The sequence below is a fragment of the Tympanuchus pallidicinctus genome, unplaced genomic scaffold (assembly GCF_026119805.1).
Source record: "Tympanuchus pallidicinctus isolate F22 unplaced genomic scaffold, pur_lepc_1.0 scaffold3, whole genome shotgun sequence".
NCBI classification, from domain to species: Eukaryota; Metazoa; Chordata; class Aves; order Galliformes; family Phasianidae; genus Tympanuchus; species Tympanuchus pallidicinctus.
In genome coordinates, this window is record NW_026294747.1 from 33,324,358 (window position 1) to 33,352,278 (window position 27,921).

At 37.1% G+C, this 27,921-nt stretch overlaps 1 protein-coding gene and 1 long non-coding RNA gene across 4 annotated transcripts; one reads left to right on the forward strand and one right to left on the reverse strand.

The window, feature by feature from the left end:
* Nucleotides 1-3,825: 3,825 nt before the first annotated feature.
* Nucleotides 3,826-4,863, reverse strand: LOC128085741 (uncharacterized). 2 transcript variants are annotated; one of them, XR_008209072.1, is made up of 2 exons: nucleotides 4,644-4,863; nucleotides 3,826-4,417 (listed from the first exon to the last, which is right to left on the reverse strand). It is a non-coding gene; the product is annotated as an uncharacterized LOC128085741 (long non-coding RNA). The 2 variants fall into 2 exon arrangements; XR_008209073.1 differs by having other exon boundaries at nucleotides 4,640-4,863.
* A 122-nt stretch (nucleotides 4,864-4,985) lies between these two features.
* Nucleotides 4,986-27,231, forward strand: G2E3 (G2/M-phase specific E3 ubiquitin protein ligase). Of its 2 annotated transcripts, XM_052694428.1 has the most exons (16): nucleotides 4,986-5,081; nucleotides 7,589-7,640; nucleotides 8,835-8,932; nucleotides 10,653-10,754; nucleotides 11,234-11,358; nucleotides 13,471-13,636; nucleotides 14,569-14,675; nucleotides 15,895-16,011; nucleotides 17,443-17,564; nucleotides 17,668-17,800; nucleotides 18,459-18,584; nucleotides 19,647-19,957; nucleotides 20,595-20,776; nucleotides 20,967-21,139; nucleotides 21,941-22,140; nucleotides 22,732-27,231. In XM_052694428.1, the coding sequence occupies exons 2-16, from the start codon at nucleotides 7,607-7,609 to the stop codon at nucleotides 22,962-22,964; spliced, it is 2,229 nt and encodes a 742-aa protein (XP_052550388.1). In that variant the 5' UTR covers nucleotides 4,986-5,081; nucleotides 7,589-7,606; the 3' UTR covers nucleotides 22,965-27,231. The 2 variants fall into 2 exon arrangements, with proteins under 2 accessions (XP_052550388.1, XP_052550389.1); XM_052694429.1 differs by lacking the exon at nucleotides 7,589-7,640 and having other exon boundaries at nucleotides 5,025-5,081.
* Nucleotides 27,232-27,921: the final 690 nt, after the last annotated feature.

The window sequence follows — 27,921 nt, forward strand, 5'->3', positions numbered from 1 at the left end:
CATCAGGCCAGCTTCCTTTTTGATGAGTGAAGCTTTGACCTTCTATCCGTAAAAATGTTGAGTGTCTTACCTGTATTCATAGTGAACGATGCTCACAGCATCAATATTAAAGGAAAATATGATTAAGTGGATATTTTGTCAAAGGCATTTGAAGTAAACTGTGATTGTTAACCGCCAGTGACGATTCATAGACGTGTTCCCAGTGTTTCCAGTATCTGAAGCTCTTTATAACATTCTCATTAAAGATTAGCAAAAGAATAACAAGTCCAGAGTTCACGTGTTTGTTTGTTTGTTTAACAATCATATCTCCAGTAGGGTTCTCCATGAGCTTTTACAATAAATAACATGCTATTCAAGTAACTGAAAGAACAAAAACTTTCTTCAAATAAAGCTAGCCATCACCTAAGGTAATCTTCTTTTTGACTTTCAGGTGCTTGAGAATTATTTCTTCTGCATCCACTACTCCCTCATCTGAGTGTTCTTGGATAGTTGAAGATAACCTGATTCAAGAGGTGCTAAAGTGAACTAGAGTACTCACACAATCAGTTTTGTGACTTGCTTAGTTTTTACTTTATGAGTTATTTGATTACAGTCTGCCTAACTGAACTTTCATTTGTTCACTAGACTTCAGTAGCTTGTTTACTTCTACTACAGTCTACTACTTGTCTACTACTACTACAGTAAACTTAACAAAAAATATAATCCCTTTAAAGGAACATCCCCTAACCTCTTTTAAAATAAGCACTTGATTTAAATGCTCAAAGAAAATGTTTCATGTTCTACTTAATCTATGTAGATACAGTACTTGTCTGAGGTTACTTAGGAATTCTATAATCCAGGCTACCTATCTCCAAAATTATATAAATACCTGTAATCAAAAATGAACATCTCAATAAACTTTGAACTGTTTTAAAGACCTAAAAAATACTGAAACACTTTGACTTTCAAAAACAAAGCAGGAGCAAAGCCCCATCTCATTTTCCTAACTATATTTTTCCTTTAAACCTGTAGAGGGAAATAAATAGTATTATATTGGAGTATCTTAGAGGTCTCTAAAACAAAATTATTTCCCTTTAGAAAAAAAAAAAAAAAATTACATGCTTGAATTTTCAATAAACCATGTAAAAAAATAATTTTTCTCTAAGCTGGGGCAATGTTTTTCTGTCCTTTAAAAAACAAGATGCATCCCACTGCTGAAAAGATATTGTTTCTGGTTGTTTGCATTTTAGTCAAATACTTCACAAAGAATGACCATCATTACCCACCATCTGCAATAAAGAACTCTACAAAATACTTTCTGCAAAGCAATTTAACTGACATTAAATATAACTCAAACACAAAACAAAACATAAACTATTCAAGCAAAACAGAACATTTATAGCCACAGGCTAGTGTTTGCTCAGTTGGAATGGGAGATAATAAGTGGAAGTTTTCCTGCCTTCAATTTACAAGATGATAAAGGAGAAACTTAAGCTTCTTTAACCACAACTTTTTGGTCATTACATGTAGAGGTAGTGCAGCACAAGTTCTTTCTCAGCTTCATAAAGGGATAAAAGATAAAATGCATGTAATCACTTTCACCTCAATGTTGCAGTTACTCTCCCAGGGTTTGTCTACTAAATACATCTGTTTTGCCCTTAGCAGAGCACTAGCTATGGGTCATGGTGTTCGAGATTTAAACTTCTAGCTCAGGGAAGAAAAATTATAAGCAATTCAGTTTATGTCCTGTTTCAAAGGTCAAGGAATGGAACAGAGTAGTATTGCATTTATATAGACACATTAAACTCCTTACTCAGAATGATCACAGCAACGCAGACAGTATTTGAGTTCAGCTGGGTGAACCACACGGTCTCACAGCAGGAGAAGTATCACTCCTAACTGCTGCAGCTCACATACCTGCTTATTATCTGAGCAGCCCAGTACCAGGAGACCTGAAATTGCTGTTTTGTGAGGAAATTCCTGCTGCCAAGAGGTGGTATGTTTGAGTTTTGAAAGATACTGAGAACAGTCAGACCTGATTTTAGATCAAAACTTTCAAACAAGGACCAGAAAAATATAAGAGAAGAACTAGGGGAAAAAACAAACAAAACAAAACAAAAACAGAATCTTGTGTTTGGTGGTAAATAGTGAGCTAATACTTTTCAAAGGGCTACATGAAAGCAAAGGAACTAAGAGAGTCCATAGTAAAAAAAAAGTTGGCCACTTTTATCCTAAAGCCAATTCAAAAAATAAGAAACTGATTAGATATTATTTTATTTTTATTAATACCTGTGCATGTGTGCATCTCTCTAAAAACTTAACAAGCAAGGCCATGTCTGTGCATCTCCATACATGGGTTGGAGTTTTAGACAGCTTCCATACTTCAAATGCTTAGAGGAGTTTATTTGTCAGAAGTTTATATCAATATAGAAAAATGTTTGCAGCTCCATGATTTAAAAATAACAACAAAAAAAGAATAGAAAATAAAAGAAAAAAAAACAAATTTAAATGTCTATTCATCACTTGGAAGGAAGAATTCTGGGTAGGAGTACTTAATAAAAAATAAATAAATAAACAGAACATGTCAGCTGACTCAAAATTGAATATTCTGTACTTGAAGATTATCAGCATACAACAAAAGAATGTATCCATTATAAAATATGGGGGAAACATAACAACATCCTTTCTTCATACAGTAGATCACTATTTAGGACATTTATCCTGAGTGTGGGAGGCTGGGGCTTAACTCCTGGCTCTCAAAAGACAAAATAAAAGCTCACCATTTCCACTGGCAATATGCCACTTTCTCACTTCCTTTTAAATAGTCAGGGTGCCAGAGAGAGTACAGGAAGAATTACAGTAGGATCAAATTCACAGAGAAGGATAGAATTTGTTCTGGACTCTTCATGTAGCAGGAGGATATGAGATTACTGGATACAGTAGGATACCCACCATGCTGAGTATTTAGGAAAACTCACACAATTTGTTAAAAATCACCTCTTTTTTTTTTTTTTTTTAGCAAAACAGCCTCTAGTCTTTGTTCTGTTTCACACTGATAGATGCCATTGTTATTTTTCAGATTTATTCACTTCAAGGATATGTGCAATAATCAGCTATTCTGGATATATCTAATTAAAATCTATGCAAAACAAAAGCTTTGGACAACAGACAGAAGTATGCTAACCCTCAGATATACAAGCCCTAAAGGAGAAATGGAGACAATATCAAAGACCAGAAATCTCAGGCCATTGATTGGCCATTGAAGGAACCACTCAGAGCATTGCAGAGTTCAACCAGAACTTCTTCAGAACTTCAACTTTCTGACTGGTAAGTGAAAACATTGATTTTCACAAGACTAATACGAGTAAAAACAAAACAAAAACAAAAACAAAGCAGACTTTTATTGGATATATCAGAGTGCTTGTGTGATTCTGAAAAATGCATTATATATATTTTGGGAAAAGGCTAGGGAAAAGGCTAGACAACTGAGAGGAAGTGGGACGATGGGGACCAACTGCATGAAAACAAATGGCTGGTCAGCCGCCATCTTGCCAAGTTTTCTGCTCAATCACTTCAGCCTCTCTTATTACGCTCTTTATTAAGTTCTTTATTTGTGTGTGGCTAGCAAATTTCAAGCCAGGGAAGCTTATGAAGAGGATAGGGGACATGGTGAGTGGAGACAGCTTAGGTCTGAGGCCAAGTACTGCACAGATTCCACGTCTGACAGGTAAGTTACCGGGGAGAATATGAATTTGCAGAGACCGTTTTGGATGGTGGGATAAGGTGGGACTGCGGTCAACAGTGTGTGTGTCTGTTCCATGACAGCAGCATTGAAACAACAAAGAATTTATGTAAAAACTAAATACAAAACTTTATTATTTGAAAAATCCCATTTTACTATCACAAATATAATTGTCTATGCGAGCTTCCCATCAAGTATAGAAAAAACAAATCAGCACTCCAGTCTTACAGGTGGGATACATAGAATAGTATTTTCTTCTTGAAGTGAATTTCTCAGGGAAAAACAAACAAACCAATCCCATTTCCTTAAGACTAAACGATATAGCGACAGGCTTTTTAGCAGTGTCTTCTGTGGTGGGACAAGGGGAAATGGTCTCAAAATGAAAGAGAGGAAATTTAGCCTGGATATAAGGAAGATGTTTTTTTTTTTTACAAAAGAGGTGGTGAGGTGCTGGAACAGCTTTCCCAGAGGTGGTGGACACCCTGTCCCTGGAGACGCTCAGGATCAGGATGGAGGGCTCTGAGCACCTGATGGAGCTGTAGGTGTCCCTGTTCATTGCAGGGCACTTGGACGAGATGGCTGCGATTCAACTCAAACGATTCCATGATTCTGTAAATGTACTCCAGAATAAGCTTTCTGGTCGAGACTGCCTGTTTCTACAGCCTGCACGGCTTGCACGTAAAGTCTGTAGCGAACCTGCGCTTTGCCAGGGCAGGAAAAAAAAATAATAATAATTATGAAATCGAACATAAAGCTCACCGACAAGAACAGGCCAAGTGGTCTTGGGTGGCAATGCCCCTTTTCTCTCAGTCCTCAGAAACCAAACCAGCTCCACTGGTGCTCAGTTCGGAAAACCAGCACGATTCTCAGACCCTCCCACAGTTCCCACACCGGCAGCCCCGATCACCCCAGCCGGACCCACAATCGCAGAGACGGAAAGAGGCGGACGCCGAGCGCGCCCAATGCCCGCTGCGCGGTGTGGCCCCCGAGAGTGGGCGGAGGGCGGAGCGCCGGGCTGCGGAGCTCCACCGCCGGCCCTCCTGTGGCAGTGCCAGCCAAGCGCCGATTTCCGAGATCTCGAATCTCCTCCTGCCGACCAACGAAGGTGGCCGAGAGCCGGTGGAATGGATGGGATGGGGGGCGGAGCGAGGGGCGGAGCGAGGGGCGGAGCGAGGGGCGGAGCGAGGGGCGGAGCGAGGGGCGGAGCGAGGGGCGGAGCGAGGGGCGGAGCGAGGGGCGGGCTCCAGACTTCCGGTGCGTCGGCGGATGTTGGGGTTTGAATTGTCTGTCAGTTAACGCAGGCGGTTGCGGCGTGGGGCCGCTGCTGCCGGACCTCGCTGTTGGCTGCGCCGCCCTCGGGGTGAGTAACATGTTTGGCGGGCTGAGGCTTTTGCCTCGCTACCGCCGGTCTCCCGATGCTGCCGGGGGTAGAGAGACGAGGCGAGAGCAGAACGGGGCGTTAGGGCGACTTAAAGCGCGCCGCCTGTAGAGCCTCTGCTTCCCCGCGAGCGAAGCGCAGAGGCGCGGTGCCATCCCTCTGCCTCAGGCGGCCGCCGCCTGAGTACGGGGAGCGGGCAGCCCGCGGGAACTGCCGTGCTGCTGCTGCCAGGACCCGCGGTGCGGCCTCAGCTGTCTGAGGCCTGGAGGGAGGCGAGTCGGGCCGGGCTGAGTTCCCGTGAGACGCAGAGAATTACTTTTCCTCGACGTGAGGTGGGTCTGTGCTGTGGTACGAACCGCGAGTTGATGCGGGGCTCTGTCGTGTATAAATACGGAGGGCACGGGACGAGGGTAGCTGGGAAGCTGCTCTCACGGAGCAGTGCCTGTTTGTTTCCCTCTTCGTCATTAATTAAAAAAAAAAAAAAAGTTAAAAACACTTGGCGTTCTGGAGAACCATTAAGTTCTGGAACTTAACTGCTGTCATTCAGAGGCTTTTTCAGTCCGCTTTGGCAGAATAAATGTTGTATTTACATTTCCATTCTTGTAAACAGTGGGTGATAATGTGCTCCTGTCCTGCCGATAGACTAATACGAGATTGCTTTGATCCGGGGAACTCACGCGTGAGCTCTATTTATGGAGCTCTGGTGTTCGACTTTGCATCTCCTTTGACTTGCAGTCAAAATTGCGGGATTCAACTCCCTGAGGGAGTGCGAGGAATGCGGGGAGCAATAAGGACTTTGTTGGTTGATTTTGCTGGAACCGGCACAAAGGGGAGGAGGAAGGAGCTTTGCTTGTTTCCAGCCAAACGTGCTTTCTCCGCTTGGTGTGGCTCTGTGCAATACAAAAGGTGTAAAACCGGTCTTGTGTGGTTTTATGTGAAGGGTTTGTTTACGGTGTTACCCTGTGGTAGGTTCGGAATTGTGAGAACTGGCAGTAAGCTAAGAACAGGGCAAATGTGTAAGCTGTGTTTTCTGCTCCCTCTGTATCTAATTCGGTATCTTTATTTTTTTTCATAATCTGGAAAAGGGGAAGTTGTTTTGTTTTTTTTCCTGGGGAAAGGTGAAACCATATGTTCACGTGGCTGTTGGCACTTACCATAGCCTATGTTGATCACATCAATGTTTATTTTCATTTTAGACCATTCTTTGGCAAACATCTCCTGTGGAAGTATTTTGTTTATCTTTAATGGCAGTGGCATAGAACAGAAGTCAGACCCAAGACTTCTGCCGTCCATTTTTTTTCTTTCTTTTTTCTTGATGCCATGTCTTACCTGCAACTTCAACCACATGGCTGCAGTACTGTATTTGCAAAAGTTTGTACAAGTACCGTTTAAACAAAACTGTAAATAACAAAGCTCTGATAACTCAGTTTGTCAGACTTCCAATTTGCAGATGGAATTTATCATCTGCCTCCTTGCTCCCTTGGCACGTATTCAGGAGGTTGTGCACCCTCCTGTGAGGTCAAGTGTGGACCTGGGGACAGCTGTCCTGCCTTGCTTGCCCTGCAAATTTCACTCAAAGCATTCCGCAGTTCCTGAGGAAAGGCAAGCTGTCTGTTTACAGCTGAGTACCTGAAAGGCTTTGACTTTGCACTAGAGGAAGAGCAATGTTCTTAGGGCTGCCATGAAGAAACACGTTACCTTTACTTTCTTCATGAGCTGTTCCATGTAGTCCAGGAAGCGTGGAATGTGGGGTAGGCTAGGCCAACTCCCTACCTACCTGTGTTAATGTTTCCTGGAGATCTGGTTTTTAAGAGTATGTTCTGGAAGAAACGCAGCCTAAGTCAGGTCAGTGTTTCCAAATGGATCACTCTACTTCAAAATGTAAAATATGTAGTTCTGGCCTCTGCTGATTCCCCTGTGTGCCTGTCTGTTTCTGATTTCTTGCGTTTCTCTTTTTCTAGTCTTTAATCAGGATTTCTTTGAATAAGATCCTGGGAACAGTGGAAAACTACCTCCTCAGTCGCAGTCACCATCTTTCCCAGTATTCTTCTCCTAAATTACTCGCGTTAATACTATCTCTATTTGAGCAGGAGTCACTGTCACTGCTTTAGTTCTCCTTGGATCATTACTTCATTATTGTTGATGTTGAAAATAACTATGAATGTACGTTTATGTATATGTATAAAATTCCAATTCAGCAGCTGCTTATTTTCAAAAGAAAATATGTTTCTGGTGTTTTGAAAAAATAACCAAAATATGTTCATTGGTATGGGTGTATTTATTCTGCATCCTTCTTTTTGAACCCCCATCTCTCACAATAACAGCTGAATTCTAATACTGGTTCTTTTGTTCTTGTTTTCATTTTAAAAACTTTACTGAGCTTTGGGATTTTTTTGAATTTGGAATGAACTATAACAGTAGTACATCATGTTAATTCTTAATGCATTAGATGTGTATTTAACTCTTCATTTCTTTTTCATGATAAACAGCTTGAAGAACTCACTAGAATGAGTGAGAATAATTTTGACATTCAAAGCCCGCGTAAGTAAGGCTTTAATCAAATAGTTATGTAAATCTTTAGTCTTCATATAATATATCAATTATAAATCACTTTATTTTGACTGCTCCTGATGTTAGTATATTGAAAATCTATTTTATATATCTGTTAAGAGTTGAAGGGAAGACATTCCCTGCCTATGCATGCTTGAGTATGCTGATGGGCTTGGAACTTCAGAAATGGGGAAATTCTCAAGGCTTTAGTTGACATTGATGACTGCAGTTTTTAAATGTTTTGAAACTAATATGTTTTTAAAATATTGCTTGTAACTTGACAGTCTGCATACTGTTAACTCTCTTCATGAAGATTGTCACGTAGAAATACAAAGAAGTCTTCATGAATTCTAATATGGTGACGTCTTTGTGTATTATACTAAAAAAAAATTAGAGGTCATATATTTCACAGATTTGCACATTGTTTGCTGCTTAATAATTTTCTGCAGGCTTTATGGAAGAACTTTTTGGTTGTGAGCAAAATCTTCTGAGTTTGCATTGGTGATAGCCCTGTCCCAAATCAGCAGGCAGTTGGAACCAGTGGAGTATTTTCATACTAGGAAGTAAGGAAGGAATAAATAGTAGACTTCTTTGTTTACTGTGGAATTAAGTATTTCTTTGAGACAAGGATATTAATGTATAGTTGTTACTGAACGACTTGAGACAAATAAATATGTTTGTATTTAAATATAAAAATCAAATTTAATGAGTGATGCAGCGGGCAGATCCCTGCCGCTGTAAACAGTCCTACAAGGAGCCTGCAAAGATGCCTTTTCTCTCTATACACTTGCTTCAGCATCAGATACCTTAGCTGAGTGTTCACCCCCCTCAGTTCTGCTGCCCAGATGTGGCCCAGTAGTAATCTTGGAATGCAAAGGCTACCAGACAGTGCTCTGAGTGTTCTTACCTTCTCACCAAGGGAAGCTGCTTTAACACAGAGTTATTCTGTCTCTGGTATTTTTGCTTCTAGCCGGTTTAACCCTTCGTGGTGTCATGCCTTCCTTCCCTCTCTGTCCATCCTTTGGTCACAAATTGCCATTTCTGAGTTCCCCTTCAGTATCTACTGTCCTTTATCCTGTAAGCTGCTTGAGGATGCATGTGATTAAAAGTGGTGAGTTACTGCTTTATAACTGACTGATGTCAATTCCAGGACTCACTGATCCTAAACATGATTCTGTGTTTTAGCTTGTGTTCTCTGTGGACGGACAGATAACTGCCCTGAAAAGTATGGAGAAAAAAGGACCTATGTAGAATATAATCTCACTCTTCATAATTACTGTTTGGTAAGTATGTAGTGGTAGTATTATTATGTTAGCTGAAGAATAGTAAGTACAGCAAGTATTAAATAGCTGTAACTTGTCTAAATGGTTTGTTGTAAAACTTGAACTGAAGGCATTGTAACCTTGAAGGCTTGTACTTGTTAAGTGCTACATTTCATTTAATTACTTAGTTCACTCTCCAACCTGTCATAACAAAGAAGGTACATTTAAGAGAGAGAGAACAGATTGCACCTACATATTCACTTCTGTAAAAATAAACATAGTGTCAAAATGTGCAAATTTCACCCTTTGTGGAATAGGTGGGGTAAAGTTTTCATCTTTATTCATGTTTATCGCTAGTTTGCGGTTGGGTGTGAGCTTATCTCTTGACTGTACATAGGATGATGCTGTCACTTAGAGTCCTTGTTTTCAGTTTGGTAAGATGAAGCCTACTCATTATTCGCAGCTATAGTATCCATTCAGTAAAAGTTTGAGTTGCACAAAGTTATGGGAGTTTTCTGAAGTTTTGTAAAGACAATTTTTCTTCAATCAGTTTTAATCAGTTGGAAAGAAGTTTAGGTCTGTTTGTGATAACCTTGTGTCACATACAGCCCAATGAAAAGGCAGAAGAAGCATCCTCTCCTGATGGAGCAGAACAGCTAGGAAAGTGCGTGCTTGCAACACTGAGTATTATGAAGGTGTTATAGCATCAAATGACTGATTTGTAAGTTATTTTTTTACAAGGAGCTTCTTGCAGTTACTTTGTAGATTTTCATTCCGACAACTTAGTAAAATCATGTTTGTTTTCCTTAAAAAAAAAGTTTATTATGAGTACTATAAGGAATGAGTTTTAGAAAGAGGTCAATTAGTGGTACATATTAATTTTTCATTGCCAAGTGCCTCAGGTTTGGAAATACATCCTTAATTGTTTTTGCTATGAAACTTAACATTTATTAGACTAAAAATATTGATTAAAAATGTGTAGTTAGAAAATGAAACTATAGAGAGATTTTTTTCTTCTGTGGAAACTATAACTTGATATGATGCCTCCCTTATTTTTTCCAGTCTCAAGTTATGAAACCATCTACTTATTTGAAGTCTGCAGTGTAACTGCCTTATGAGATAACTATTTACTCTAAATTATCGTCAAACTGTCCTGACTTGCCATAATACCAGATTCTCTTCTTATTTATTTCTCCTTTAAAGTGTATTACTTCTCCTTTGAGGTTGCACTTCAGCACAGATACTTCCTACTGTACTAATTATCTTCCCAACAAAATTGTCATTCACAGTAACTGAATTAATTTAATTTAATTTCTTCTGAAACCTTGTTTAATGAAAGTAACTGTTGGACAGTTATCTGAGTAGATCCTGTATTTTGAGTGGAAAATATGACTCCATCTTGGGCTCTACTGGCTACTGAAATCTGTTGTTTCAGATCAGATGAGTACCTTCTAAAGCATAGATGCTTTGAATTATTTTTATAATCACGTATGTATATAGCTGGGATTAGGTTACTTGTCTTTGTGCTATATCATCAGCATCAGGTGCTTGGAAATGTGAGTTGGTCATGGCAGACCAATAGCAGTGAATTGGGAGACAGAAAGAAACCATTCTACTCTGTCAAATATTTACATGCGAGCTTTGTTTGACTAAATTTGTCTCTTCTGCTTGACAATACAGTGTAGATAATTTCAAGTCTTTAGATAGATGAATGGTTTTAATAATTAATCTGTTTTTGTAGTTGATGTCAAGTGGCATTTGGCAGAGGGGGGAAGAAGATGAAGGTATAGATGGATTTTTGATTGAAGACATTAGGAAAGAAGTTAACAGAGCTGCAAGACTGGTAAGAATGATCTCTTTACAAGGAGAGAAAGAGTAACTTTTTAAGCATATATGTGGTGTCATCTGCGGGGTTTATTTTTGTCAACAGCCAATGCTCTGAACCCATTCAAGCATTTGAATTTTACACGTCAGTAACAAGGGTATTGGGTTCCTGGGAGCTGAAGAGCTGAGACATCCTGTAGAATTGCTAATGTTTTTATTTCTTGTGTGTGTTGTAGATGAACTAAAAAGAGCAATGCACATACACATAATCCTTTAGGAATCCCAAACTGATCTGTAATTCTATAGATGCAGCTAAATTAACTACCAATAGAATAATTTGCATTTCAGCTTGCAGGTTACAATCAACATACATGCAAAACAAAACCTAATCAAATTATATGAAATAAGTGTGTTCTCTTTGAAATATGCATAGAACACAGGAAAATAATTATGCTTCAGATATTTAATGTTTTTCTTTCTAAAACATATTCTTCCCAGGTGTGTAATATCTGCAGGAAAAAGGGTGCTTCAATTGGATGTGTGGCTCCCAAATGTAAGCGAAGTTACCATTTTCCTTGTGGGTTACAAAAGGAATGTGTTTTTCAGTTCATGGAAGACTTCAGGTAAGTTTGGGGATTTTGTGTTGGCTTACGGTTTTTTTGTTGTTCTCAGTTCTATTTAGACAGGAGTTCATTTGTTTTTTTCATTTGTGACCTTTGAGGAGTCTGTAAGAACTATAAATTGTTAATTAAAAAAATCTTAATTTGTGGAAAACACGAAAAGCAAGCTAGTACATTGCAATAACAGTACATATAAGGTAAATTTTCAGCACTCTAAAAGAAGTAAAATGGTTGGGGTGTGGTTTGGGGGGTTTTTTGTACGTCTGCCTCCTGTGTGTGAAAATAGCTTTTTCCTCTAATTCCTTCCCTTGATTTGTCCTACTTGTTTGATATAAGCCATTCCATTGTGTTTCCGAATGGAAGTTCTAGGTCTGCTTGTTACTGATTGATTGGGAGGAAATGAATTTTGTGTCAAATGTCTAAGTTAGGTTGTATGTTCTTTTACTATCATCTTTGCAACAGCTTGTCTGTAGTCAAACTAGTCTTAAGTATGTTTGATTATGTTTTCATGCTGCCTATCGAAAACAGTTAGCAGGAGGATGGCAATCTGGGAGGCATTTAACTTTTAAATGAATATCTCAAACTTTACCATGAAGTCAAGCACATGTAAAAATACTGCATTTTCAGAAAGATTTATTCTAGAGCTGTGTATCTTCTCTATTTTCTTAATTTTAGCATGAGCTAAGTTATAGAATTTATCACCCTAACTAGAAATTGTAGAGCCATTGTATGAAATCAAAATGGATCCTTTAATGTCATGACAGTATGGAAACATGGGGGGGAAAAATGGTTCTGATCAAAGAATGGTTTGGATTGGAAGAGACCTTAAAGTGTCATACCTCTTTTTAACACAGCGTGGGATGCAGCAGGCCTTCCTGGGCTGAGCATCTTCCCAGGCTGAACATCTCTGATTCCACTGCTTGTACACGTCCCTCTTTTCCCTCAGTTTAACCAGCAGGTCCTCATTCAGCCATGCCAGTTTCCTATCTTCTCTGCTTGATTTCTTATGCTGGTAGACAAGAAGAGAGCTGTTGTGCTTTCAGAAAGGTGTCTCTAGCTACTAGCTTTGCTCTGCTCTTTTATCTCTAAAATAAGCCTCCCAGGGACCTCATTCAGTAATTCCTTTAACTGCCGAAAGTTTGCTCTTCTGAAGTTCAGGGTCCTGATTCTGCTCTTTGCCAGGCCCAAATTCCTCTAGATCACAAATTCAACCAGGGCATGGTCACTATGTCCCAGACTGCCTCCAATCTTAACCTCTTTAATGAGCCCCTCTGTGCTGGCCAGTACAAGGTCCAGTAGCATCTCACTGCAGATTGGCCTGTCCAGTAGCTTTCTGTTCTGGGAATTTATCCTCAGCAGACTCCAGGAGTCTTCTGGATTGCTTGCAGCCTACCCTGTTGCCTTCCCAGCAGACATCTGAGTGGTAGAAATCTCTCATCAGAATGAGATCATGTGAGTGAGATGCTTCTTGAAGCTGATGCAAGAAGGCCTCATCAACTGGCTCTCCTTGATCAGGTAGCCCATAGTATTCCCTGCCCATCAGATGATTTTTATTGTTTTGGTCCAATAACTTAACCCGTAAGTTTTCAGTCTGATTGTGGCTATTTTTTAGAGGCACCTCTTCACAATCTGTCAATTTCTTAACATAGGGGGCAACTCCTCTGCCCTTTTTGCCTTGCCTGTCTCTTCTGAAAAGCTTGTGGTCCTCAGTTATTGTGCACCAGTTGTGCAATTTTTGTCCCACTGTGTTTTTGTTGTAGTAAATAGGTCATAGTTTTCTAACTGCACCTTGGTTTCCAATTTCTTCTGCTTATTTCCTGTGCTGCATACATTGATGTTAGACAGGAACAATAATATTTGGACCAAAAGAAATACTGACAGACAAGAATATGTCATCCTCACAATATAGCAGGTATAAGTTGCAATGTGCCTCTTCCACTGTATTCTATTGCCTTGATGCCTTAAACAATTTATCTTTGCCTTTCATCTTGCCTAATAGTGTATTTATCTATGAATAACAGGTGTGATTGAACAAAATGAACAGCAAGTTCATTTTTATGAAGAAAGCTCTTGAAATATATTTTTGGTGAGGGAACCTTGTGTTATCATTTGTAGATCTTACTGTTGGGAACATAAACCAGTTCAAATCTTTTCGGATAAAGAATCTAGAGAACCTTCGCAGTGTACAATATGCCTGGATTTGGTTGAACATCTTCCACTGTACAGTGTGTTGAGAAGTCCTTGTTGTAAAAATACTTGGTTTCATCGAGAATGCTTGCAGGTAATACAGGTTATTATGTTATTTTTCCCTTCCATCTGTGGAAATCACAGTCTGATTTTTAAAAATAATCAAACAGCTGCTTAAAATCACATAAAATTATTTGGGGATAGTGTGCAGGCACATGCTGCTGGCTCACATCCAGCTTTTTGTCCAGCAGGATCCAACTCCAAGTCCTTATGCGCAGGGCCGCTCTCAAGGAATTTTCTAGTAGTCTGTAATACATATCAGGTCAGGGCAATCCAGGATACCTTGCACTTGTCTCTGTTGAACCTCATAAGGTTCTTGTGGGCCCACTTTAAAACCCTGTCCAAGTTCCCCTGGATGGTGTCCCTTCTGTTCTATCAACTGCACCACTCAGTTTACTGTCATCAGCAAGCCTACTGAGCAGGCACTCAACCCTCTGCCTAGGTCATTGATAAACATGTTGAAGAGGACAGGTTCCAACGCTGACCCCTGGGAGGCACTACTCATTGCTGATTTCCACCTGCACACAGAGCTGTTGGCCACCACTCTCTGGCTCTGACCGTGCTGCCAATTTTAATTTTTTTAATCCATTGAATAGTCATCCCTTCAAATTCATCCCTCTCTGATTTAGAGATGAGGTGTAGAGCTATGTCAAAGGCTTTGCATAAGGCCAGGTATAGGACATCAGTTGCCTTTCCTTTGTCTACCAGTGCTGTCATTCCATCATGGAAGGCCACCAGAGTAGCTCAGTTGTCCGTTAAAGGAGGATGAAATAGCATTTGCTTCAAGGTTAAGTGACATCATGACTGTCATTGGAGCAAAATCTGTGTCAGGACAGTGTCTGTGGATTAATGATGCAAGAAATATGGTAGAGGTATCAAGACAACATCTATTGTCGTTCAGAGATTGGTAATAATTCAATAATTGGTTTGGTTTTCTGTCGTTCTCCTTTTTTTTCTCCATCACAGTATCAAGCTTTGAGTGCTGGGATATTTTTCTTTAGGTGTGCAGTATGTAATAACAAGGATAAATTTCAGAAAGAAATGTTGAGAATGGGCATACACATTCCAGAGAAGTAAGTAACTTGGTAAATAATCAATAATGCTTTATACAAGCTTACTTTGACTAGTAGAAACTTTATTTTTTTATTGCTGTTCTATACAGTTTGCATCAATGAATATGTGAAACTTCAAATCTACCTTCCATGGTAGAATTATTTTGGTAGGAAGTAGCACATTTCCTTTTAGTTATGCAGCAAAATTGTCGAAAGTTAGACTAGTTAGACATTGAGCTGGAAGTTCTGGAAAGTCATGTTTAATGTTGTGATTAAACCAGGGATCTATCTAAAAGATCAAAACAATTCTTAAATATGATAATTTGACATTAATGTAGGTTGATAACAAATGTATTTTCTCATCTAAGTTCTTAAATTATCTGAGTTGTTGCCCAAACATTGTTACAGTCCATTGATTACTTAGCCATACAGCTTTTCCCCAGGGACTGCTAAGGGTACTAAAATTCTGGGCTGTTTTTCCTAAGTTTCTACAATTTGCTGGGGCTCAGATAAAGTGATTGTATTTCATTATTGAAAGAATTATTCTTTAACTACTGGTATCTTTTGAGGTTGCTGCTAATTCTCTCTGGAAACAGGAGCTCCAGATTTTGGAGAGGACGAAGAATCAGAATATGTGATGAAGTGTCTCATAATGGCTTGGAAAATACTGACCCATTTTTCTTAAGTGTTTTGAGTAAATTGACAAAACAAGCACCTGTGTCTGCCGTGGCAAAGAGTAATAGGCAACAGAGCAAATACATGCCAAGGTCATGCAAAAATAAAAAAATACTTCAAAGAAACATGACACAGTAACAGTGTATCAGTTTGTATTTTACAAGAGTATTTTTGTTATTCCTACTTCAGGGTTTCTCTGGATATTGGAAAATAACAGTAGTATGTTTTTACTGTGAGAATCCAAAGAGGTGATTAAAGAAATTGAACAGAAAAAAAAAATTATCAGGTTTTCTGGGCTAGATAGTGATGTGGTAACAGTAATACAAATCAAGTGAACACTTACAGACTTAGAGGCTTTTAGGTAGTTAGTATCTTGACAGCAATTATTTCTATTTCATCCTAGGTTTTATTTTGCCTCCTCAATTTGCTTAGTTGTTGCCTAAAATGTTATCTAATTGGAACATTTTCATGTGCTTATTACATACACATTTTCCAAAAGATGAAGTAATCCACTTAAATAATCAGAAACAAAGTTGTAGTAACAGGTTCTCTGCCTTGCTTATAGGGATGCATCTTGGGAACTTGAGGACAATGCTTATCAAGACCTACTGCAGTGTTATCAACACTGTGACATTAGAAGATGTCTCTGCAAGAATGGAAGAGACTATAACAAACCTGATAGGTATGATAGTTTTTGCAGGAAGATAATTAGGGATGGACTTCTAATTTAAAAATTAAAGAAGAAAGCTGTAGTATTTTTTAGCACTGGGTTTTAATTTCAGCTCAATATTTATAAATAAAGTTTATTCCTGGTAATAGCAATATTTAAATACCAGTTTTCTCAAACTTCATCAGCTTATAAAAAACAGTCCTGTCTATTCTCAATTATCCCTGTTCTCATTTCATAAAACAGCTGTAGTGGAATTTGTATATCTGCAAAAATGGAATAGCACATGCCTAAACAAAATGTTAATTCTGTCATTCGCAGCTTGATTTACTTAGCTTAATGCCTTTACAAGAAACTTGTTAAAGTACTAACTGGGTAAAAATTAGCTAGCATAAGATCTATGTATAAAATCTATTTCTCAAGTATCAACCAAGCATTTGAATTGAAGTTGCTATTTTACAAATGGGATTTTGAACAGATAAATCTTTCTGCTGATGATTCTGCTACTCCTTTTTGCAAAAGGGGGATGGTTCTAACCCACATAGGACATGTTGCTGTCCCTTTGCATGCAGATGGTTAGAATACTGGTGATAGCTTATGGAAGCTTGAGCAATATTGTAAAAGGGTTTTTTTTGGTTCTACCACTTGCTTAACTTTTGATTAAGTTCATTTTCTGTGGTTCTTTTTAATTGCTTTGTGTGTTTCTGTAACATACATGTTCTTATTGGGATGGGTATATGCAAATGTCACACAGTGCCTCTGTAAAGACATTTTGTGGCAGGTTTTTCCCTGTAGGTATTTTAAGTTTACTTCGTAAAGATTTGGTCAAGCTTCACTTGGTTCATTCTTGGTACGTGTACATGGTTCATTCTTGGTACATGTACATGTCAGAATTTACGTGGTCTTCAAGAGTTGTACCTTTTGGCCTCCAGTGCTTGAGCTAGTATCAGTCACATTGTTCCATTATAGTATGTTTAGACAAAATTCTAGCAGTAACTTAAATACTGTCAGTAGTGAAGAGTCTTACAGAATACGTAAAAATAATCAATTACATTACTCAACTGATACAGAACTCAACATTTTGGAAAGATAAACAAGGGGTCCACATTGAGTCCTCATTGATAATGCTGACTGTCAACAAGACGATAAAATACTGGCAGCAAGCTATTAACTTTCAATGCAGGGCTGGCGAGCACATCTGCTCATGTATTTAATACAGAAAGCTGGAACATGGCTAACTGTTTTTTTTTTATTTGCACCTGGGAGCTGAGTACATATTGTCTGAAGAAGTTCCCTTTCTAATTTACAGTCTTACCAGATTGCTGAATTATGCCTTGTGAATTTACTGCCTCGATTACATTTACTGTTTAATTTTACTGTTCAGTGTTCCTGGTTTTTACTAGTCTCATTCTTCTGTATAATTCTAAAATAAGTTTTTAATTTTAGTAAGTGGGAAATAAAGCGTTGTCAGTCTTGTGGTTCCCGTGGAACTCACTTGGCCTGTTCATCCATTAAATCATGGGAGCAAAACTGGGACTGTGTGGAATGCAGAAGCATCTTTGCAAAAGGTAATGTTATGAATATGATGGCAACTTGCTAATGGTAATACTTGATATATGTGCACATTTTACAGCTAGAAAATTGATTAACTTCATATATTTCACCATGCAGGGAAATACAGCAAAGGGAAAAAGCATTCTTTGGCTCCCTCAGAGAAGATGGATGGGACAGCTTGTTTGCTGGAAGAACCATCTCCAAAGCTCCCTCGGCAGTCACCTGGATCTCAACACAACCGTCTTCTCCAGTGTGTAATCTTATAGCAGAAAAGAGATTGTAACGTAAAATAGTATTTAAACATAAGGATGTGATGGCTTATTTTGTAGGAGAGACTTCCTATGCTAATTTGCAAACTGCTCAAGTTTGAACAGAAAGTTTTGTGACTCCAGTTTTGAGTAAGCTGTGAACTCTGTAAATTTGCTACAGTAATTCACGTTGGATGGCATGTAAACCAGTTCTTAGTTTGACTAAATTAGATGTTTGTAAAAGGAATCTTTAAAATTGAGATCACTTTGAATGTACAAATGGCAAAAGTTAAAGCTAAGGTTCTTTACCAGTATATTTCAGTGTTAAGTGTGCTAGAAGTCTAGTTTACTAGACTTTACTAGACGTGATTTATAAATCTTGTGTTCTTCTGCAGTAATAAAAGTTTCCAAAGACTGTAGAATCAGGACTTGCATGTCTTATGTAGGATGCAACTAAAAACTGATCTTAAAACCGCCTCATAATAAAATGCTGAGTTATTCTTTGTAAAACTGTAATTCAGGCTCTGGTGGACTTCATCTGAATGAGCCAACAAATGAGTTTTTGGTACTGAAACAGTGAAAAAGTATATTGCTACCTTCAAATGAGAAGTGATTATGTGTTCTTTGGTTGTAGCTCTTAAAGTATCTTTTTGCTTATAGATCACCAAAGATAATGTGCCAGAACCACTTGTCACCCTGCTCACTCCTAGAACTTCCAACATCCAATAGAGTGGCAATGTCCTTATCTCCACTGATGTCAAACAGGAACCGCTCCCTAAGGAAAAAGTACTTTCTTCTTTTCTTGTACATCAAAAAGCAATCTAGCACATGTCTTTATACATATTTTGTGCACAACATGATGTGTGTGCATGTATTTTTATGTATGTATAGTGGCTAAGTGTATGTGGGTGTATGTTTATCTATAGTCACTGAAAGAATAGAAGACTTACTTTTGTAATGCTGTCCACTGTTTTCAAATACTAGGGGAAAGTTAAGGAAGAATCTGTGTTTTTTTAAGTAAGATATCAAGGTGATCAAAACTCAAAAATACATATTTGCTCTTAAGGAAAAATGGCAATCCATTCATGAAAAAGACTAAGGAGTAAAAAGAGTTCTGTTTCCTTCAAATTAAACATCCTGTATTGTCAATGTTTTTGTGTTTATACCATAAAGGGTAGCTTGTCAGTTTGCTAAAATCATAGGTAAGATAACATGTTTTAACAGAATATTCAATTCAAGGATACAAAATTATTTGTAGCATTAGTATTTGTGAATTCTAACTGTATGTGCCACAAGTTCTCATGAAAGAACTAGTTACTTACAGTGCACTTTAAGTAGTTTTGGTAGCAATTTAAAATGTAGCTGCTGCAGTAATTGTTTTAATGGGAGTTGAAACATTTTTTCCTTTTCCACTCAAATGCATTTTTGATCATAGTGACAAAGATGTATATTAGCTAATAGTTCACAGTATTCTAACTTTAACACAAACATGGTACACTCTTCAATTTCTCACTTGTTCTGCATTGTTCAAACACAGAACAGTGATGTAAGAATTGTGTGACACCTCACTGGTGTAACTGAAATCAGAAAACCAGTTGTGTTATGCCAATGTAATTATTTCTACCTTTTTTTTTTTCCCCTAGTTCTTAGTCATAGTTTAAAGTATTTTACCACTCCAGAGCTAAAATTTTAAGAATCTACTCCAAATGTTTTACTGGCATAATTTGGTAATACCTAAATGTGCTGAAGTGTTTAGAGTTTTTCTTAAAAAGATTTTATGTTGCTGTTTGTAAAATTTGTTCTTCAGGAATTGTAGATTTATCTGAAAACATATGCAATTTTTTGTAGGCATTTAAGAGTGCAAAGAAAGGAAGCTTCTAATGTACTGAAGGAGTTAAAGCATCAAATTAATACAAAAACTACAAGGCTTAACATCAATACAGAAAACGTCTGGAAGAGTGCTTTAAAAGGATTTAGACAGCGTAACTTCAGACCTACAAACACCATTGAAGTGAAGTTCACAAACTGCAAAAACAGTATAAAAGCAGATTCTTTTACTGGCTCAAAACATCTTTTCTTCCAGCTACTAATGCTTCATATTCAGAATTCATCATTGTTTGAGGGCTCTTCTGCAAAGAACTTGTCGGTTGACCCTCAAGGTAATTAAATGCTTTTTCCAGAATGAAGAGCTGTGTCACTTCAAAGGTTTTTAATGTTCAACCTGTATGATTGTTAGTTCATTTTAGCCCTGAAAGGACAGAAGCAATTTTTGTGTTAAAGCTGGAGAGGTTGGAATTGTAAATGTTTAAATTCACTACTGTTTGTTTTTAAAATAAAAGAATGCTTAGTGAGTGTGAAATGTTAATAACTGTCAGGAGAAAAATATAGCATGTTAATAGACTTGAAAGTTCTTGGGTCTTGTTCTCTATAAGTGAACTTCTTCCTTTCTGATTCACCATTGGTATTACTTATTTTTGTTTCATTGAAATTTCTAGAACACTTATCTCTAAAGATCCAAAGCCATCTTGAGTTCTTGTGCTTCAGAATTAAACGTGCGTTGGATACAAAGTGGAAATGATAGTTAGATCTCCAATCTCAGCACTAGCTGGAGAAGTTGCAGTAAAAGAACTGTGGTACTCTTAAATAAAAATTACCACTTTTACTATTTCAAGCAACAGCAGACGATAAACTTAGTGCTACATTTCTTGTAGTAAAAGTGAATTAAGTTATTTATTTAAAAAAAAATCATAAATTATTTAGATGTAGATGATAAAGTATATTTGTTTTCATTTGCAGCTCTAAAAGAGAACCTGTATTTTGAAGCTGGCAAAATGATTGCAGTTTCTCTAGTTCATGGTGGCCCATCTCCTGGTTTCTTTTCCAAAGTGTTGTTTGATTGTCTTGTCTATGGTCCAGAGAATGTGAAGCCAAAATTGGATGATGTTGCTGATGCTGGTGTAGCACAGACAATAAATAAGGTAAATAAAGCTACATTTACTGGAGAATTCCTATGTAAGTCTATATTTGGATACGAAGAGGAGCTTATAAAATACAACTTCAGTTCAAATTTAAATGTTCATTCTCGCTCCCCTTCCCCTCATAAAAATGTGTGTATGTTACATATATAAGCATGAAGTAAACAAATTCCTACTTTTATCTTTGATGCAGATAAAATATTCAGAGACTCTGTCCAGCCTACAGTCAACCGTGCATGACTGCCATGACTTCCTTGCTGCTGCTGGATGTTTAAGACCTATAACAGCTTTGCATGATAAGGATATGCTTGTGAATGACTTATTGATCCATCATGTAATCAAGAGAATTATTTCACCTTTGGAAAGGTTTGTTTTGTTTGTGAATTTTCAAGCTTGCTTTATTTTTCTTGCTAAAACTAATGTATGTTACTAAAACTAAATTTCACAAGTTTGTGAATATTTTCCATTTAAGTGAATAAAACAGACTAGTTTGTTAGTTTAACTGAAAGACTGAAGCAGTTACATCTGTTTAATTTTTGTTGCAAATATTTGATAACCTACTTTGTTCTACTAAGTTAGTGTTCTTTTTTTTTAATATTATGAAAAGGGGAGGTTGACAGCTGTAGTGCAAAGGTTTACAAGATCTGTAGCCTGTATTCAATTGTAATTCAGAAATACTCAAATGTAGAGACTTCAAATTTTAGAAGTGCTTAAACATGTTTAGAATTTCAGTATGGTTAATTCTTATTCCACCTGGGGAGTCTGTGTGCCAGTACAGTGGTGATAACGTGCACAAGTACAAACTGGCTGGTTTACAGTGTAAACATTGCTTGTATTCATATTCCTATGTGAATTCAGGTAGAAGAGGACACTTGCTACTGTTGACTATTTTTTTATTTGGCCTCTGGCCTTAAATCTAAATTACTTATCCATTCAGTAAAAAGGCACTGGATGCTAATTCTTGAATAAGTACATCGAGGTTTGTGGTGTTATCTTTTGACAGATTTTAATCAAGTGAATCTCTGAGACCTATGGGAAAAAAAAAACTTTGAATGTGAGGGTTTGTATTTTTAATAAATTAAACTTAGGGATGGTAAGAGCACAGTTAGTTACTTACTGGCTTTCTGATGCTTGTTTGTTTGTTTTTCCATTCTCTCCCTCTCTTAGTTTTAGGCAAGGTTTGAAAACTCTTGGTGTGCTAGAGAAAATGGAAATGCATCCGGATGCTTTTTCTAGCTTATTTTGCCACAAACCTGAAAACCTTTCTGCAGAAGCTCTCTGTGATCTCTTTACAATCCATCGCTCACCAGATGTAAACGAAACTGGAGGTGCTGATTTTTGGATGGGTTATTTGCAAGATGTGGAAAGTGAGTAACCCCTTCCCTCCCCCCACCCCTCCCTCTGGCCTTTATTACCCATTCCTGGGCATTTAATTGCTGATAAACGTAGGGTTTGGTGGTTTTTTTTTTTTGTTGTTTTGTTGTTTTTTTTTTAGTTGACTGCAGTAAGACATGGAAAGTTTCCAGTTGACTGTCACTTCCTAATTTTTCCCCCTCACCACCTCTTCCTAACCAATTCTAATTTCTGAAAACATTTGCCACCTATAGTAAAACTTGAGATCAGTTTATAAAAGAAAACTTAACCACCTGGCTCTGCTGCGAACTATCAAAAAGCCAGTAACAACCAAAAAACTCTTCTGTTGTCCTAAGATTTCTCAAACTAATGCAAGCAGACTTTGTTTTGGTTTTGTGTTTATGTAGTTGTTTTTTGTTTGGCTGTTTTTTTGGTTTTGCTACAGTCTTTCCTCTTTGGCCATAATATTGAATATACACCCAGCATACTAATCTGAGGTTCTCTGATTTCATTTTTTCCTTTCTAGCACATGGAGGGATATGGCTTAAGAGTAAAAAACAATGACTGATATAATCTAAATGTTGTCTTGGCTTTTGTTTTTTTAGGTGGTGAGTCTGTAGTGACATTACAGGATATTCTATTCTTCGTAACTGGTTGCTCTTCTATACCACCTATTGGTTTTGATCCTGAACCTACTATTAAATTTCTGCCTGTACATTATCCCATTGGAAACAGACTCTTAAATTGCTTAGAACTCCCAATAACAAGGACATATGAGAATTTTAAAAATAAAATGGAATTCACTATCAGAAACACATTAAGAGGCGAGAGAGAATAAATATTTTTGCTACTAAACCAATCATTGGAAACTTCAGCTTTCTGTGGGAGTGTCTGCTGGCAAGATGCCTTTATGTTTTGATGGTATGCTATCTTTTACCATTTGTCCTCCAAAGATATGCTGAGAGAAGTACTAATCTTGTAAAATGGAAAACTGTTTTCATATGCAAGTCAATTGGTTTGGGTGTTGTTGTTTTTCAATCATGTCCTTAATTAGAAATTGGCTTTTCCAGCCAGCAGTCTTATTTAGAATGGGTATTTTTGTTCTAGACATACATGGGATGTTACCAAATTCTGGAGCATTTTAGCAATTTCCTAAAAGTAAATGGATTGTATACACACACTTTTCTTTCAGTCAAAGCAGTTGTTTTTTTTTTTTAAAGGTAACTGCTGTAGAGCTTTGTCTCGAGTAAAACTGAGTGCTTCAGTTCTGTGTTACTATTTTCAGTTAACTGCTTTCATGTTGATTCATTTATGCTTTGATTCTTATAAACCTATGGAAGTTAGGCTTTAGGCTGTTGCGTTCAATGCATTAAAATGTGACCATAATTTAGAGAAGATCAAGGCAAAATAATAAGCAGCAAGAAGAAAATGTGGTTGAACTTGAGTTTCTGCTGTTGAACAAAATCTTTGGCATTTGCAACCTTATTGATTCTGCTACTGTATGGTAGCTTTTACTATTGTAACTATACATATTATTAAAGCTTGAAGTAGGTCTCCAATGTGCAACTATAAGTGATCCTTCAAAATGAAATAGAAAAAAATTTGCTTATTAGAAGAAGATATTGAATTTTCTTCCACGGAAGTCAGTATTTTCAAATGAATATGCACTGAAGTTATTTGAATTGCAGGTAGTCTACCATCAGGCCTGTTATTAGTGCTTGATGCTTCTCTAGCTTTTATTCTAAACACTTCTTCCTTTTCAATTTTAGATGCATTTTTAGCAACTGTGTAAAAAGTTTTAATTCTGCAGTATTTGTATAAATAACATTAAGCCATAAACAATTAGTAATGAAATCTCTATGTAGTAACACAATGATGCTAGAGCTATGAAACTGAAAAAAAAAGTTAAAAAAAAATATCTTTAATATATGCAGGCCTCTTTTCAGAATTTCATTTTTCTTTACTGTCAGTTTGGTCATTTAAATTGCATCCCTAGCAAAGGTAAGTCAGTATATGTATATAGATAGATATGTCTGTATTGCAGGATTGCTTTCTTTTTTAATGTCTTGGCCAGAAAGTACACTTACAGTTGATTATAAATTGATAGGTAGTTTAAAAACAACAACAAAAAAAAAAAACAATTAAATCCAGTTTCAAGTTCTGGTTCATCACTGTTTTCCTCTCATTAATAAATTGTATTAGTGAACACCAAGTATGTGGCAATGTACTGCAACTGAGGACCTGTGTAAGTGGCAGTTGCTTTCACTAAATATGGTATGACTGTACTGTAGGGTTGAAGACTGGGTGTTTATGTTATGCAGTTCATTTAACATTATGTGGGTATTTTTAAACCTTTCTTAAATTGCTACAGCATCTGCGTTTCTTTTTTTTTTTTTCTTTTATATAGCCCCATGAAAGTATGCCACTTATTTTCGCATTTCAGTCTATATAAATTATGCCAAAGGTTAGCTCAGGCATTTTTGTTTTTCATTTTTTTCAGCTATTTTAAAAGTAATCATAAAAATGTTTTCATTTTAATTAAGGAATATTATAAATTAAGGCAAGACTATTGATGCTTTCCTGGTTCTGAAACATAAATGTTATAAACTCAAACAGAATCTGAAGGAAATGACCTCTTGGAGAATATCATTTGGATCACTTACATTCCAAGTTTTTTAATCATTCTTTCATGATCTTTATTCTCTAATAGTATGCCACGCTTGTCACTTTTTCTGGATTTCTGAATGCTAAATTGCCACTAAATTCTTACTTGGCTTCAGAATACTCTGTTACCAGCACAAGTAAGGCAATCTGTTGCAAATTGATTTGCTTAATGAGGGTTCATTCTTCTTTTTGTTCTTTTAACACAATGAATCCCCTATAGATAGGATATTTTACTTTAAAAATGAGTGTATTCAGTGCAGTATTTTTTTTCCTTGACTAACTTAGAAATTAACATTTTGTAATGTTATGGCATTTTTCTGGACTGGAAGTATTGAACTTGTTGTAAGCAGCACGTGGATAATCTTCAAAGTCAGTTGCTAACTGCTGTTGGTACCTGCATTAGGAGGGGAAGCAGTACAAAAAGTGGAACTAAATAAAATAAACTGTTTTAAAACATTCTGTAGAAGAAGAAATAGTAATTTCATGTGAACACCAGGCTTCAAATGCATCCGAGATTCAAAAATAAGGCTCCTTTTATAGCTTATCAGTTTTGAGTTCATCAGTTCATACTTTTTTTTTTTTAATATGTAAAGAACTAACCTATCAGCTGTGAGAGAAATCCTGAGTTACCATATACAATGTTAAGGAAGCATACAACGCCATATCAAAACATAGAATTCTCAAAATAGTCTTTAATTTGCATGCAAACATTTTTCTGATTGGGAACTTTTTCTCATTCTCATTTTCTAATACTGCTGTGCTTATCTAAGGTTGTCTTCCCTTCCTTGTAGGTGATTTGCTCTCTCTAGATATTTTAATAAAATCCTAGTTTTATTCAAATTGCATTTCTAATGTATTTCTATTGCAGAGAAGAATTTCCTTTTCTGTTCTTTTTCTGCATGCATCTATAGATGCCAATCTTAAATTTACTTGAAGTTTCTATTAAGATTATGCCATTGAACAAGCTGACTTCTAATTCACGAAAACACAGAAAAGTCTCTTATTTGAAAACTTCTGGAGCAATTGCTTTTGCTATGATGACCACCATAATTTAATTGGTAAAGTAGGTCACTGAAGTGCAATACTATTATTTCTTTATTTTACAAAAATGTTAACCTGAGGCACATTGGAAATTAGGAATGTAAGTATTTCTGTAACAGAAGAAGAACAAACATCTATGTATTAGTGGTTTCAGTTTTAAAGAAGTTTCGTCTTGTGTAGGATTTGTCAGGACTGTAAGTGAACTACTACAGACCTCTGTCTTGTGTTTGACTGGCCAAAGAACTTCTCTGTTTCTGTATCAAACTTCCCCTTCCATTCCCCAAAATTCCTTCTGGAATCTGTGCATCAAATAAGCTATTTTCTAGGGTGATCTTTTTTTTTTTTTTTCTAGTAAGCAATACTAGCTTAGTACTCGTGTTTTTAGTATGGTCTCTTAATAAAGTATATATAATGTCAAAACCACACAAATATTTTAAATATATGAAGACCAAGATGTAGAAACTTAGTGACTCATGCAAAGGATGCTTAATTAAAACAAGCTGTTAGCATTTCAAAGTAGTTTGTGAATGAAATATTTTGCAAAATGAGAAGGAATTTATATCAGTTTCTACTTGAAGTCTAAAGCTCAGACTTACTTTCACTAATGTGTTCAGTTCTCAGCTGGAAGATTTCAAAAATTTGGGAGGTAAAACAAAAATGTTGAACATTTGTGTTCGAGTGTTCGAGTCATTAATTTTAGGAGAATATTTTTTACTGGATAGTGGTGAATCACTGGAACAGGTTGCACAGTGTGTGGATGCTCCATCCCTGGAGGCATTCAAAGCCTTGGGCAACCTGTTCTGGAGAGTGGCAGCCTTGCCTATGGCAGGGGGTTGGCACTGGATGGTATTTAAAGTCCCTTCCAACCCAAGCCATGCTATGATTCTATTCCATGATTCTATGATAATTCAGTCATATTATGCATATGCGTTTTAAAAATAGCATCAAAAATTTTACAAAAACTTCATTCAGATGAGACTGGAGGCTACAAAATACGCTTTTAGAGTTTGTTGATTCTTACTGTGTAGTAAAGCATTTTACAGCTCAGGTTTTACTTTTTTTCTTTTTTTACCTAGAGTAATTGTTTAAAAAAGAAAAAATTGAAGTATCTTAGTGTGTATGGAAAACTAATCATAATAATATTGTTTGTAAAAAAGAAAACCTAATTTTGTATTGTGTGAACTGTCTAAAAGTTATTGTTACTAGAATATTATGCCATTAATTAGAGTTTTCTAAATACTTAAAACTCCATCTCAGTCAGCTGCAGAATCAGTGCCTGAAGTGTTGCAGCTTCAAGCAATAAGTGACAGGTGTAGCATCAGTGTTGAAATACACAATTGTGGGAGACATGTATATGTTTGAAAGTGCAATAAAGGGTTAAATTACCATGTTGTATTAAATGTGACCCTTTGCTTTGCTTTTGTTCTATAGGTTTTAGTTCTAGAAGAGTTATTGCTGTTTTCTTCTAGTTGCATTAGCTTCTGCTACACATGCTGAGTAGGTTGCTCCCAAAGTAATGCCTCCTGCTCATTTCTGCGGAGTCTACAAGAGATAAGAAGTGCAATTAACACTCTTTGATACACCAAATTCTCTGCTCCAAACCACTATTTTTCAACATAATCACCACCATCAGCTGTGCATTTTTGCTAGTGATGAAAAGCGGCTGCAGTTCTTTCTGCAGGGAGAAATGCAATGACACGCCTTTGCTTCTGCTCTTCCAAGTCAGAAGCCTCTGGTGCCAACAAAATGGACAGGAATAGTGGTGGGAATGTTCAGATCCTGCCGTGCTCAGCATCATCTCTGACATGTAGGCTAATGTACTAAAGTAAGAGGCGTTGCTTTTGAAGCAGCCCTCGTAGTCGTGCACATTAACCCTCCTATCTTTGTCAGAGTTTTATCTGCACAGGACTATTCCTCCTCAATGCTTTCTCTAAGCACAGCACAGCTGGGTGGATAGTGCCTACAGAAGACTGCAATAAGCATGCAAAGGAGAGACGTGCAAACTTAAGTCGTAGAGGCGTTTAATTGCTGATGAATTCATCTTCGCCAGCTGCTGTCTCTACTTGGCTGCCTAATTGCCTCCCAGCTGC

Excerpts from the sequence above, each read along its gene's own strand:
- G2E3 (XM_052694428.1), top strand. The coding sequence starts at position 7,607 with ATGAGTGAGAATAATTTTGACATTCAAAGCCCGC. Across the intron at positions 10,755-11,233 it reads TTAACAGAGCTGCAAGACTG|GTGTGTAATATCTGCAGGAA; the intron begins GTAAGAATGATC and ends TATTCTTCCCAG. Across the intron at positions 22,141-22,731 it reads TTATTTGCAAGATGTGGAAA|GTGGTGAGTCTGTAGTGACA; the intron begins GTGAGTAACCCC and ends TTGTTTTTTTAG.